Source organism: Diadema antillarum, unplaced genomic scaffold (genome assembly GCF_040938485.1).
Source record: "Diadema antillarum isolate AM-2024a unplaced genomic scaffold, OU_Dant_1.0 seq00000069_RagTag, whole genome shotgun sequence".
Classification (NCBI taxonomy): domain Eukaryota; kingdom Metazoa; phylum Echinodermata; class Echinoidea; order Diadematoida; family Diadematidae; genus Diadema; species Diadema antillarum.
In genome coordinates, this window is record NW_027271168.1 from 1,898,203 (window position 1) to 1,913,190 (window position 14,988).

The window sequence follows — 14,988 nt, forward strand, 5'->3', positions numbered from 1 at the left end:
TATTAACTACAGTATGCTTTACAAAATTAGGGGTAGTGCGGGTGACACATTGAATTACCAAAGATTGATGTTCTATCTAGGCAATATTCATTTATTTATTGTATTTATCTATTTGTTTTGTTTCGGTAGGGTAGCTCTGTTAGTAACCACAAACACTGTTAATACTCTCGGAGGGTCTACACATACTTCACAAAATACACGCATTGCAAACCCATCAATTAAAAGAAAGAAAGAAAATATAACAATACATAATACATTTATGGTAGACTTACAACATGGCCGCATTGTTGAGTGTTGCGGGGACAAAGAAAGAAATACATAAGTAACTCCAATAATAAAAGTGCAAATCACTGAAAAGTTATAAGCGCACATGAAAGAAGGAAGAGGAATCAAGACGTGGAGCCCAGTAAATGCATTGAATAAATGACAAACTTAACCCCAAGTCCAATCCATCGATAATATCTGGGATACCCTAACCGAAGGTGATGATTCATAAGTATGGAATATCCGCTCCTTTTCCGATTCCAAACATTCGGTCACAACGATACACAGTTTTGTGTGACGGAAGTGAACTCTCACCCAGATACATCGCCTCACTTTTTCAACTCCAATTAACGGTACCGTGATAGAGCAATGCTGTTCGACAAATGCGTGAAAACTGTCGGAGATATCCCTGACAAGACAATGCTTGAATATCGGAGCAAAGGCTTCTGTCGTTAAACCAGAAAATAAGAAATTCCAAAGCTCTCTTCCTCGATTTGAGGAAAGGCTTCGAAGGCAGAAATTTGCCGTTCCCACATCGTAATCTCTACGGACACTAGAGGGGACGATGTAAATTTAAAAATATGTATAAACTTGACTACATTTTCCCGTTTAGTTTTCTACTACGACCAACCTTACATAAATCATAATGTTCACCTAAAATAAAAACCATAAGGATCTAAAAATGCAATCTCTTTCTATAAACTGAGGACCAATTTTTCTTCCACCAATTAATGTGGTCTCTATGTGTCATTATTGCACAAGACCATTCCTCGCAATATACACGTCTCTGCCACAGTTTAGAGATGTTTTATGCCAACGCGAGATATATCGTCACATTTTCCGGTCTAGTTTCAGAATGCAATCCCCATACATTGGGAAGAATGTTGCTAGGTACAATGTTCCATGCGTCTGATCAGAGGCACTACCACTAATTAGTGCCCTACAAACCAGACACGCTCAAGCAACTTGCTCTTCATTAATTAGACAATTTTTGACGGAGGAACAAAATGAAACGGAAATGAACTTTGACTTCATGCCAGTGGAAGGTGACATAATGTGTCTCCTATTCATGCAACCAACATGCGATTCATCCCAGGGGTCGGCAGAGAGTACGAAACATTAAAAAACAGTTTTTGTACAGTTTTGAGTTTGAAATCACGGATAATTGCTGTGAAATCTTCACATTTTACACGACATGCGACCAAGGTTTAATCGAGAGTTAGAAGACTGAACAGCTTTCAAGAACATCGGCCTACCTACGGGTTCCTAGGATGGAACGAAAGAAGTCTTGTTGTTGTCATGATCGCCTTCCAATCATGATATCACATAAACGAGACATTAAGAAACCAAGAAAATTACAATCGTCGAGACAGGATGTTTGTATAAGAAATAAACTGGACTTGATCACCGTTTAAAACTCAGAGTTTTTCGTCATGCTTTAACGTTACTAGATGCTGTCCGTAATTTACATACGAATATTGTGAGTGTTTTCGTTACTGTGGTTAAGCAAAATAGACAGCAGCTGCTCAGAAAGTAAAATAACTTTAGGTGAATTAGTGAAAGTGTCCCTATCGAGGGTGGTTGATTACAAATACACTTTGTGAGAAACTAGAAACAATAAAATATCTCACATTTTTGTCTCTTTTTACTGGTAAAGTTTTATGCAGTACGTCTGAATTAATTCCAGTAATATTGGAGGGGTTCCTAACCGTTATTTCTAATATCTCATTCGGTTTGTGAAAGGAAGGAATTAAAAACTACTATTCTATTACAGATAGGGGTATGATATAAGATACTAACGTCTTTGAGCAAATAATAAAACATAAAATTCTGTCATGAAAATCATGTCAACCGAGGACAAACATCATCACGCATCCTACACGCAGCCAAAAGAAGATATTGTTTCCGTATCAGCGTACTCTCTAAAGCTACCTAGCGACCCCGTTAAATCTTGTCTTTTCAGACTTTCAGGTTTTAAAAGAAGTGTAACTGAAAGATGATAACATGTATTTTGTAATTATCACCTTTCAAATCGGATAAAGACTGATACGAATTATGTAACAGAGTAAATTCATTCAAAATGAGGAGCTTTTTCCTGCCCTATGACCCCATAGGTTTACGTGTAAGTCATGTCTCAATTCAAAATCCCAGCCCTGCTAATTATGTGGACCTGACAAGCATAGCCGGATATTTTTGTCCATTTTCTGACTGAAGGCAATATTGCCGATGCCTTTCAATCATATCACTGTGAATTTACAGGAGGAATTTGACAGACACCGGGAATCATTTCAGTCGTATATGATTAACTTTTTAGTATTCTAACGATAATAATTTATGGATGACATAGATCATTACATTTCAGATACATTCCCTCAACAGCATGGACCTGTGAGAGTTTAGTAAATTGTAACATTGTTTACCTCTGTCTTTCGTGTTCATTGAAATTGGTCATTTTGTCTGTTTTTAAATATCGACGACGGAAGTGAAAATATTTCCTCAATGTGCTCCTATGTTCGATGATTCCTCATAATGATGCAGAGAAATGTTACAAAATGAAAGCGAGGTTAGAATGTGATATATCATTGCCTAGAATATAAAGCTGCAAATTTATAGGTGAATATGTGATCTTATTGCCAGAATATTTTGACCAGAAAGGGATAAAAGAACAAGGATTAAAAAAGAGTGACTTTACAGATGGCAAAAGTCGCTCAGCGGAAGACTTAGTTATATAACTACGGGTTCCGAGGAAGTTACTGCTCGCGGCCGTGCGATGGTAGAACTGGTGAGTATCAGCGAAAAATATGAATACGTTCTGGATAACCCGAACTAAACGCGCAAATGAGTGTTTAGATTCCTCAATCCATGGACAGTGATGGAAGTTCTGAATGCGTGTTTGCATGTGTATTGATACTCCATCAATTTCACCAATTTGCGCTACAAAGCCAGAATGAGGTATTACAAGCCAAGAAGGTAAGATATTGACGTGTGTTTTTTCTTTCTTTACTTATCAAGGCAATGATGAGATCTCAAATAATAATACAGTTTAGTAAAGATATTTCAACATCTCATATTCTTCAGCTTCAGGCTTCTCTTGGTCAGATGCGTGAAGCTCAATTCTCTTCAATCAACTCTGATAACTTCGTATACGCCTACACCTCGACCTAGGCCCAAATTTTGACAGCAGATTTCATCGCATCACACGTCATTGCATTAAAACCTTCCAAACCTTGAACTTTTTGAGGGTTTTTTGAAAAATTTTCAATCCAAATCATTCTAGTCCCATTCCATCGTGTATGCCTTGATAGTACCGTCAATTAGACGATGTCATTTAAAAAAAAAGTAAACTTCAAATGTGAAACCACATTTGTTTCATTTTGATGTCATTGTAACGTATAGTCTTGTTGATAGGAATATGAATCAAGAGTCAAAACAATGTCTTGTTTCCCATTTTACGTAATTCAGAATATGAATATTGTAAATTTCAAGATGTGAACCGAGAATGCATAGAACGCGTCTTGAATTTTGTGGTCCAATGCGTGCACTAGTAAATGATGATAACTCGCTTTCAATAATTATGTGGTATAGAATCTGAAATTCCGCTCATTTTATATGATTTAAAAAAAAGAATAGCCAACACAACTTCATGTTTTCCACATGTTACAGTGAGACTTGTCGGAGGAAATGACGAACATGAAGGCCGAGTGGAGATATTCTGTGATGGGGTCTGGGGCACGGCGTGTGACACTGGTTGGGATATGAACGCAGCTCACGCTGTGTGTAGACAGCTTGGGTACTCGGGGGCAGCCTCGGTCCATTCTAATGCCCACTTCGGACAAGGATCGGGTCCTATTTGGTTAGACAAAATTATTCACTGTCCCACAGCAGATAAAAACTCCCTTTCAGAGTGCAGTCGATTCCCGTGGGGATGCTCCAGTTACGGCAGTTGTGGGCACAACAAGGACGTAGGCGTTCGATGCGATGGAGAACGTGAGTTGATTTCATATATCACATATGATGGTTTTTTTTAAGCATTGTTGTTTTCTTGGCTTCTTGGTTTTTGCATGGTGAAACTTTTTTTTTTTACAACCTAGACTGATCAATGTTATCGACCCTGCCATGACACTGTTAAATCATAATTGCAGTATTGTCACAAAGTATCTTATTTCTCGCTTGCTATATTGGTTTCAACTAAAGTCCTAACTCATAATTCAGCGATGACAAGTCCACATTCTATTGGTTGAAACCTGTAATTCATCAAGTTTGTAATTTTAGCATCGATCTTATATCCAATTTTAATTACATTATCTTAAATCGTAAATTCGTGTAATACATTGTTACAAATTCTGATAGACCTATCAATATTCCAAACATCATTGTTTTTGTTTTTTTACCCTCCAAAACCAGTGATATTAACACCTAGTACTGTTACTTTCACACATTACCTATTTCCCATTACAACTGAGAGAGGACATTTACTCAAACTTGAATTGTGTAGGTATGATACAACATCATCGTTCACCAATAGATCCATCATGACTGGAATATCCTATAACTATATGCAATAAATGGGACGTTCGCCCTAAAAGGTTAAAGTTGTTTGAATAGAATAGTTTCTCTTTTGGAGAAATGTGTATGACGTCATCAGGTTTCGAAAACTACACACGGAGTATTCATGATATCGTTTTATGTCTTGATGTAATGTCAGCTGAATGTGATAAAAAGTTGAAATAGTTGGTCTATCGGCAGTATGGCAAGTCAATCTAATTTCTAAACAGATTTTCTGATATCACGAATTCCATTTTTGATATCACAAATACCCATTGGTTTATCACGCAAAACCAATATTCGATATCACGAAATCGAATTAGTAATATCACAAATTCAATGCGAGATATCACGAATTCGCATTCTTGATATCAAGAAATACAATTTGTGATATCACTAATTCCAATTATCATTAATTTATATGGAATTTCAGCACTTATATTTTGCAAAAAATCATTTGATTTCGAGCATTAGTTTTGCGCAGAAAACCACTGTGAATTCGAGCGCTAGTTGAGCTCAGAAATGCTCGGGACATTCGAGCGTTAGTTTTGTGCTGAAAAGCAACTGTGATTTCGAGCGTTAGTTGAGCGCAGAAATACACAGGGAATTCGAGCTTTAGTTCAGTGCAGAAAACCAATGGGAATTCGAGCGTTAGTTGAGCGCAGAAATACATAGGGAATTCGAAAATTGATTTTGCGCTGGAATTCAATTGTGAATTAAAGCGTTAGTTTAGCGCAGAAATACAAAGGCAATTCGAGCTTTAGTTTTGCGCTGAAATTGAACTGTAAATTTGAGCGTTAGTTGAGCGAAGAAATACACAAGAAATTCGAGCATTGCTTTTGCGCTGAAATTGATCTGTGAATTCCAGCGTTATTTAAGCGCAGAAATACACAGTGAATTCGAGCGTCAGTTTAGCGCTGAAATTAAGATGGAATTTCAGGTGTTATCTTTACATAGAATATAAAGATAGTTGAAGAAAAAACTAAATGAAGAGTTTTGGCAACCCATGTTTCATTGAAAGTGATTGGAATTAGTTTTAGAAGAATCGATGAAAATAAATCGTTTAGCAACATATCTCAAATTCCGTTAGTGATGTGTTGTCAATTACTTCAGAGTCCTCTTTTTTCCCCTCTCATTTCTCGCCACTGATTTGGCAGAGACTGGTTGACTTACAACTTTTGTTTGCGTTTCTTTTAACTCTATGAAAGATACTCTCTCCCGACCTCCTCCTGTAACTCCTCCAAGCTAATAACAGAAATTTCTCATTGCGCAGATAAACAAAATTTAAGTCCTTTGTACCACTTTCTTCTCACTATACAAATTCAAACTGTTTGTTTGTCATGCATACTGCAGTACCAAACTCCTCAGAAGATCGGGATATCTTCTCTCTTCTTGCTCTGATATGAATAAACTTGCCTATAACAGATTACACATTAAATTATTTTACAAAATCATAAACATATTGGAGCAGGCAAACTCTATACCCAACACTGTTGATTTCAATGGATACACCCCTTTGTTCTGGAGGAGTGATTTTTGAGGAGTGAGAAATGTCTTTAGGAGAAACACGTTGCGTTCGGTCCTCCAGCTGTCCTCCGCATTACAAACACGTGGTATGCTTTTATAAAACATATACACATACAACCACACATTATCATCGAATCGGTGTAAGTCTTACTTAATTACTAATTAACAATGACATAGGAATAGACGACAATTTGAGGTCCAGAACGATGAATTAAATGTAGGTCCTAAGTGATAGTATCATCGAATTCATTATATGTTGCAAAGCAATTGATTTGTATCAATAATTCATCAAATGTTATACCTCGATGATCATTTAGGGAATGATGGAAGTCTCTTATATAGTTATTTGTATTTTGAACATTGTTCTATAAAAGTTAGCAGAGGTGTACATTCCATCTGAATGATATTATCAGCTCAAAACTGATGTTCCAATTCCCTGTGTATTTTAGCGCAAAAGTAACTCTCTTGTATTTCTGCGCTAAACTAATGCTAAAATTCACAGCGATTTTCTGCACTGAACTGACGCTCGAATTCCATGTGTATTTCTGCGCTCAACTAACGCTCTAATTCACAGTTGAATTCCAGCGCAAAACTAACGCTCGAATTCCCTGGGAATTACTGATATCAATTATTCAATTTGTGATATCACAAAATGGAATTTGTCATATCACAGTTTCGCATTTTTGATATCACAAATAAGAATTCTTGATATCACAAATTCAAATTAGTGATATCACAAGTCTATTTCGTGATATCACAAATTCGAATTTGTCTTATCAGAAATTGATTTTGTGACAGCAAGAATTACCATTGGTTTTTCACGTAAAACCTATTTTTGATATCAAGAATTCGAATTTCTGATATCACAAATTCATTCAGTGATATCACAAATTGAATTTTTGATATCACGAATTTAAATATGTGATATCACAAATTGAATTTGTGATATGAAGAATGGATTTTTATGATATCACATATTCGATTTCTTGATATCACAAATTAAGTTCATGTGCTACACTTACGGGAATTTATGATATCACAAATTTCATTCTTGATATCACAAATTGAATCATTGATATCAGAAATTTGATTTTTTGATATCACAAAATGGAATTCTTGATATCAGAAATTAACTTTAAATGTAAAAAAAAAGGCTTGCCATACGGCAGATCGGTTCAAAAGGCTTAGTATATTATGAGACATAAAGAGATGCATGAAGTATGACCACCCCCCTCTTTCTGACAATTTAGTTTTACTGCTGTCTCTAATTCATCAGATGTCAAGGAGTGATAATGGTCATAGTGCTTTGATGTACTGATGTGGTGAGGGACTCAATATATAGTTTTGAATTGTATTTCAGGAGATCCGGAAGCTGCGGAGGCAATATTCAGGAACGGAGACTTGAATGCAGGTCTGGGTTACGGAGCTGATCTCTTGACTTACTATGACATCACCAGTCAACTGACATTCACCCCAACCACAGCTAACAACGGTAGTATACTTCAGTGTCATGTGTACGGTGTCGTGCGCTCTTCAACTCTGGAGGTTACAGGTAAATTTATCAAATATGATATCCGTACACATTATCCAATTGCGTTACTGCATAATCATACATTGTACATACTTATTTATAGGTATTGATGAATTCATATTCAGATACGAAATTAATTTTAATGACGTCCAACGCATTTTTCGAAAAAAAAAGTCTAAATAATATAATATGTACGAGACAAAATGTGTATTCATAATATCACAGCCATAATCCAAACACCCTGAAACTTGATGGTGATGAAATGTGTTTATGAGGTACCACATGAAACTAAAAAAGCATTTTTTTTTAAAATAAAAACTTGTATTGGTATAAAATTCCACAGGAAATAAACTTGAGAAAAAGAAACCAAATGAAGGGTTTGTTTGCAAAAACCGATAAGTCCATTTTTGAAGATTTTGAAGTACGATCTCTGTCATAAAGTACAAAATAATACCTTTTAAATGATATATTGGTCACTACATCTAAAGATATATTTTTGAAGTTATGATCAAAAGAAGCAAAAATTTTCTTATTATTCTCTCTATTTTTCTTGACCTTTAATCGCAAATATCTCCATTTGGCAAATATGGACTTATCGGTTTTTGCAAACAAACTCTTTAAATATAGCCTTCGTTTTTTACCTTTGTTCACAACTTGAATAAGCTTAGAGTCAACTTTAGTGTCAAGGGAATTCAAAAAAATGCGATGTACGTGTCATTTCGATAATATTAATTAGCCGGACTTTGATTTCTTCCCAAGAGAAAATAATTTTTACGGCTGAGTCCGTCCATGAATTTAGTACACGGAAGAAATGTGTTTTGGTTAATTCCCTCCTTTGAATACGTAAATTATCCCATATAGAATTAGCATTTTCACCTATTATGAGAACATTATCACGCTTTTATGGCGCTTTTCTTGATTTCCAGTAATTCATTTCATGTCATGTCATTTCATTTCATTTCAGATTTCCACGTTAAATAATTACCAGGTTTACAAAGTTTGCATAAAAAATACACGATACCAAATATCATGATAGTGGCGGAATCATAATCACAAAAGTAGGCCTATTGAAAACGATCCCTAGGAAAATGTCATATGTAAATATATGTAGGGCCTAATGCTCTTATATCATTAGAAGCTATAACATGTTTATTAAAGTCCTTGTAAGACGTGTTGAAATAACGAACTTTAACTCATTATAGTATTAACATGATTAAAGAAACTTTGGAATAATAAACATCATGTCATCACTCGTTCTATCATACTTATGTTACTTTGATCGTGTGGATCTGGAAAACCAAATAAACCCTCCATAAGACCAAATGACCGAGAAGTATCAATAATGATATAAATTCCACATTTTGTAGTAATATCCTATTATCGTTTCTTTGCAACAAGGAACATATATTCACAGACAAAAATCAGTGTCGAAATATTCATTCTCATACGATTTACTCGACTAAAATTTCCTTACTTACACCCATATACACTTGTATGTCTTCCATATGATATTGCTAAATAAAATAAGAAGCAAATATCTTCATGGATTAGAGTCTAAGGACTCGAAGCGAACCCTAAACATTATTGATTCGTAACGCATTTGACATGAGCGTTTCAAGAGCTGTATTTATCATTTATCGTCTTAGACTCCATCATCAACCATGATTTCCCTCTCACGGTTAGACTTGTGCTCTTATATGATCCACGATTATACTCGAAATAGGGTTGTCGGGTTTATCTTTTAAGTCTTAACACTGACTGGATAATGTGCGATTACACTTTGGCAGGTGGTGTAACCCCGTCCCCCGCCCGGTCCATCACTCCATGTATCACTCCAAGTCCCGGTACACCCCCAGGAGAGAACATCTTATCCATTGATGCTGTAGAGATTAAAGGCGAGGATAACCTGGTTAATCTGGTCATCTCCTGTCACGTGAACTTCACTGATCAGCCGTCTCCGTACCTCCACACCTACACCATCGTGACTGAGAATACAACTCTATCGTCATCAAGCAGCGCCTCAGCCATCCTCTCGCCACGCCCCAACGCCTGCATCGAACTCACGTGCTCCGCGACGAACGGGATAGGAACGACCTCAGCCACGTTCACACACTGTCCTCAAGGTACAATAAGTATGTTAGCTATGCCAATGAGGCAAAACTCGTTGGGATATTTTGATTTAAACATAGGTATTTGCTTTTATGATTTCGTCGTAGTCGAACAACCTCTTTAAGTGTTAAGTGTATACGTTTTCATTCACGCTCTCATCAATGTTACGCAGCGTGTTAAATCACAAATCTATCATGCTCATTAAAGCATCCTTGTTCATACCTTTTTTCCAACCATGCGGACCTATTATGCTTATGGAAGCCATCAACAAAGTCATCTTAAATGTCACTATATAAAACGGCTAGTCTTTGTTTATTTAACACATGCTTACTAAATGCCTGGAAGTCAAGGTTAACCTCCTACGAATTTTAAGCATCTTGTTAAAACAATATCTGCCCCCTTTTTTGTCCATCTAAGGCGATAACATTTTAACTTAGCTACCTCGTATCTATCATTATTTCTCATTGGTAACCAACTGCCGATTTGGACACTGATAACAAATAATCCTATCCAACAGATAAGCCAGCAGAAGGAATCATCAGCGTAGAGTTTGAGACTCAAGAGGATGATGATAACGAACCAAGCCTTAACATTACTTGCCGCGTGGATCCAGGAGACCAACCCTTTCCACCAATCAACACGTTTCTCATTGCAGTCGACAATAGCGTCATTTCCGATTCAGCTTCTCCTATGGTGACGATTGACCCTCAACCCAACACATGCATCGATGTCGTGTGTACTGGTATAAATGAATACGGGGAGACTGAAGCGACCAAGACCTACTGTCCTTCACAACCAGGTAAATGTCACGGGTGCACGTCACAAAGTAGACGCCCACGAGTAATGCAACCCACGATTCATACTGCCAACGAAGTCATAATGTACACGAGTCATACAGCCCAAGAGTTCTACAGCTAATGAGGTATACAGCCAGGAGGTAGACAATTTAGTGAACAAGGCCCTCGGGCTCGACAAGAAAAATAAACAAGTCAACAAGCAACTTGGTCCACGAGCTAGACACTAGGGGAATTTTGCGTAGTGTCTTGCTCACCCTGTGTTATATGGTATCTAACTCGTTGACTTTATGACTCAAGAGCTGCATGACTCGTGGGTGTCTAGGTCATGGGATGACGCCAATTTATAGCGACTAATCACACTTTACAAAGAGTACAGAAAACGACAACATGAATTGTATACAATGTCCCCTTTTTCGTTTACGAGTGTCTAAGAAATGAAAGGAACTAAAGCTTTCCGATAATCAAAGTCAAAACTGCGCATAAATGTGGGTATTTCATTTGCTTGTAGGCTGGGTGGCGACCCTGTTGGCGACTCGAGTCTCGCTGGTCGCGGAGACAACTCCGTGACGTCTCTGAGACGTCTCCTGGAAACTACCCTGAGTAGCGAGAGAATTAAACATGTTCCCTTTTTTTTGAGACTTTTACAGTCTTCAGCTGGTCTCGGGGACGTCTCTGCTACTTATCGGCGACAACTTAGTCGCGGCCTAGTCACGGATATTTATTTTGTCCACGAGGTCTCCGAGACGTCTCCGCGACCTTGCCTAGACCCACCAGCCGGAAGCGTCACGATGACGTCACTGTGATGCCTGCGAACTTTCAGACGAAAAGTTTTCATCTTGTTTTAGAGACGTCTCGGACATTTCTTGTAGTCGCCTTCTTCGCCTTCTTGGCGAGCGTGCATGCCATTTCATGGTCTTTAGATTGGCACGAGTCCCGGCGACTGATCAGTCAGACCCTATACTCACGTTTCATGTCACTTTCAGTATCTTTGTTGGCTTTATGAAATGGAACATTCAGGCTATTCATGTTTTATCCTCCCATTTTGTTACTATTCGATCTCATTGTAGAACTCGGCCCCCAACAACCTGGTAGCAACATCCTTAGGATCCAGACGACGGAAATCAGACGTAAAGGAAACCTGGTAACTCTAATCATCACCTGTCATGTTGACCTCTCTGACCAGCCTTACCCACATCTCCACACATACAACATTACAGCTGATAATGTCATCTTGTCCTCCTCCAGCTGTGCCTCAGCGATCCTGTCTCCACTCCCCGATGACTGCATCAATGTCACGTGTTCTGCCACCAACGGAGTTGCAGATACGTTGTCATGGATGAAACATTGCCGAACAGAAACTTTTTCTGGTAGGTTGAAGAAATTACAAATACGATTGAAAAAAGAAAACATTGTATGGAAATGTTATGCTCAGTTAAGGGAAAGTGCATTCCAATGTCTTTTGGTATCATATCAGCAGGAGATAATTTAGACTGCATCTAGCAGTAGATGATGTCATTGGCAGAACCTTGGTTGGGAAGTTTTGTTGTGTGTTTTTTATGTGGATGGATCAAAGTAATCTGGTGAAAAGTAACCGAAAAAAATTATAGTGAATATATTTATGGCACATAATTAGATAGTATATAGGCCAAATAAGTGATGATCAAGGCATCATAAATCAATACAAGTCAGCATGGCTTGTATTGACATTGTATAGGTCCTTGAAAGTCAGTAAGTAACAAAAGCTATCATTCTTGAAGAAGCAAAGCATACAATATGATCCCTTCACCATATAAGTAACGAAAATTACAATTACAATCTCACTTGCAAATTTGTGTGTATGGTGGGGATAAGAAATGTCCCAGTCACTTCACAAAGTACAGAATAAGAAGATAATAATGCAAGAGCCCAGCGACACCAGAGGGTAACCGAAAGTTTTGATTGAAATCTACAAACAGGTGATGTACTTGTTATCCACTGTTTGTCGGATGCGCGCCATTACGGACACTTTGCCTGTGTTCGAGGTTTCAACGAAATTGGAACAACACACTTGATAGTTACTTTGAACAGTACTATGGCATGCGATTTATCTCGCATTTCTATAGGTATATAGTCTGCAAGGTTTTGCCTGAAGGTATATAGAGTGTTTTCATTGAGGTAGTAGGAAAGACTTAAATCGAAAAATATGCTATGTATCAGGAAAGAATTTGTCATAATTGCTCTCTTCGTAACGAATTACAACTAGACAGAATTTGAGTTAGTAGTATCTAGTTCCGGAAAAGAAAACAGAAAAAGAAGAAAAAAGGCAAGCTGTAAAACAGACACAACTATGAGAATGAAGGGAAAATAAACCAGGAAGTAACAAACCTTACCGTTGTCCATTCGTGCTTTATTGACAGAGGGTCCCATAGCTAGCCCTTTTCAAGAGTTCCTTCAGAAATCGTCGACCACGTACGTTCTTCTCATCGTCATTTTCATCCTCTCCATCATCACCTGTCTCACTGTCCTCATGAAGAGAAAGGTTGTCTACTGATTGAGGTGAGTATAACCATTCACATGGTGAATTATTTACAGTATTGCTGTTTTGACAGAGCAACCAAGAAATGGCATGTGATAGCATTTTCAATCTCTACTTGTTACCATATTACCATATTCAGTAAATATGAAACATGAACTTGTGTATTGTATATTGCATCTTTTTTTCTCAATATTTTATGCACTTTATAAGCACTGTTCTGCATCATTATTGTCATTACAATCAATAGGGCCTACTATCATAATTATTACCATTATCACTATTACCATATAATTGTGGTAGTACTTGGTAAGAAAGCCTGATACTCCAAAATGATATCGTTTATCAAAACTCATTAGAATAACAATTTTTGTCGGAAAAAGTACACTCCTGGTTTCACATGCTGTGTTCTACGTAAACTTGAAAAACATACTGAGACAATTAATGATGAACACGCCGAGGTTCACATGTTGCTACCGATACATTTCATCGTTGATTCCATCGCTCATTCATGCATGAGAAGCTGATGAATACACTCTATCCCTCCTTTTCTGATTCATTATGATTTCCCATTCCCACTGTGTATTCTCTGCCTTCCTTGTGCTACACTTTACTATGGCAGGAGTTCCTCTATTATTCTTTGACGATTTTGGTACCACTTTCTTTCTCACAGAAAAAAAAATATTGGTTTTCTGTAGAACACGCGGTGCTCTTGTCCATGCTTGTCCGTCTGTTTGTTTGTTTTCCCATTGACATCTTGTCCTGGATCTAGATCTGGATCTGTTACTCTGAAAAGCTCAGGTTGAGCATCACTCAGAACGTCCTGTTTAAGTTTCTTTGGCAACGATGACAAGAATCCTTTCTGGATATTCTTTCTGCAGATATGCAACACTGCGAAGGTCAACACGAGGGAAAGTTTTGGACGTATCTCATGGCAACAAGTATTTTTTTTTTCCGATTGAAGAATCATAATTTCTATAGTTTGTGTATAACCTAGTTGGGAAATCATTCATCCACAGTTTCCGAAATAGAGTTATTGCCTACCAACGATCTTTACGTCATTGGAAGAGACTTAAAACGAAATGACCAGCAGGCTTTGAAAGCAGAAGTAGTCAGGGAAAGAATGTATTACAACATTCCTTATTCGTAATAATGTAATCATCAATAAATTGTATACCATTTAGTGATTCCATGCACAATCTCCCTGATAATTATGATATAAAAAAATCTATGATCTCCGGTGGACTTGCAAACAATTGCTGTTTGATTCCTATTTATACACTCAGTGAGAGGCAAGATCTATACTTTTCTTTATGAAGGTTTATTTTTTGATATGTTGCAATATTACCTTGGTCCATCTTTCTATTCAAGTTCCGCTTATGAAGACGGTCCCCTGCATTTCCAATTCTTTTCTCAAAACCAAATTGTATTTGAAAAGTGTCCCCTGCTAGTGTACCTTCAAAATCATACGTGTATTACTGTACATCTCTTCTTTAGTTTTCCTTTTATTGTAATGTATATAATGTTTATGGATGCGTAGAATTTGTACGATTATGCTGACAATTTCTTAGATCTTGTTAAATAGTATAGACAATGGAATGCAGAAGTCTTTATGTAAACTAGGCTTTAAACTGATTATTTCATATTGATACGACTGAGGCCCATTTATTTTCCTCGAAGTATTTTATGTGAATCAGCCATTT

The 14,988-nt window shown here is 37.2% G+C and overlaps 1 protein-coding gene across 3 annotated transcripts in view; it reads left to right on the plus strand.

Annotated features, from left to right (window-relative positions):
• Window positions 1–14,519, plus strand: part of LOC139725942 (uncharacterized) — a 55,250-nt gene extending 40,731 nt beyond the window's left edge. For 2 of the 3 annotated variants that reach the window (XM_071637026.1, XM_071637024.1), the window contains exons 4-8: window positions 9,655–9,990; window positions 10,494–10,775; window positions 11,841–12,140; window positions 13,170–13,308; window positions 14,167–14,519. In XM_071637026.1, the coding sequence (XP_071493127.1) occupies window positions 9,655–9,990; window positions 10,494–10,775; window positions 11,841–12,140; window positions 13,170–13,303 (1,052 nt within the window). In that variant the 3' untranslated portion in view covers window positions 13,304–13,308; window positions 14,167–14,519. Of the gene's footprint in view, window positions 1–9,654; window positions 9,991–10,493; window positions 10,776–11,840; window positions 12,141–13,169; window positions 13,309–14,057 lie in introns of all 3 variants that reach the window. The other variant, XM_071637025.1, reaches the window with a different exon arrangement.
• Window positions 14,520–14,988: the final 469 nt, after the last annotated feature.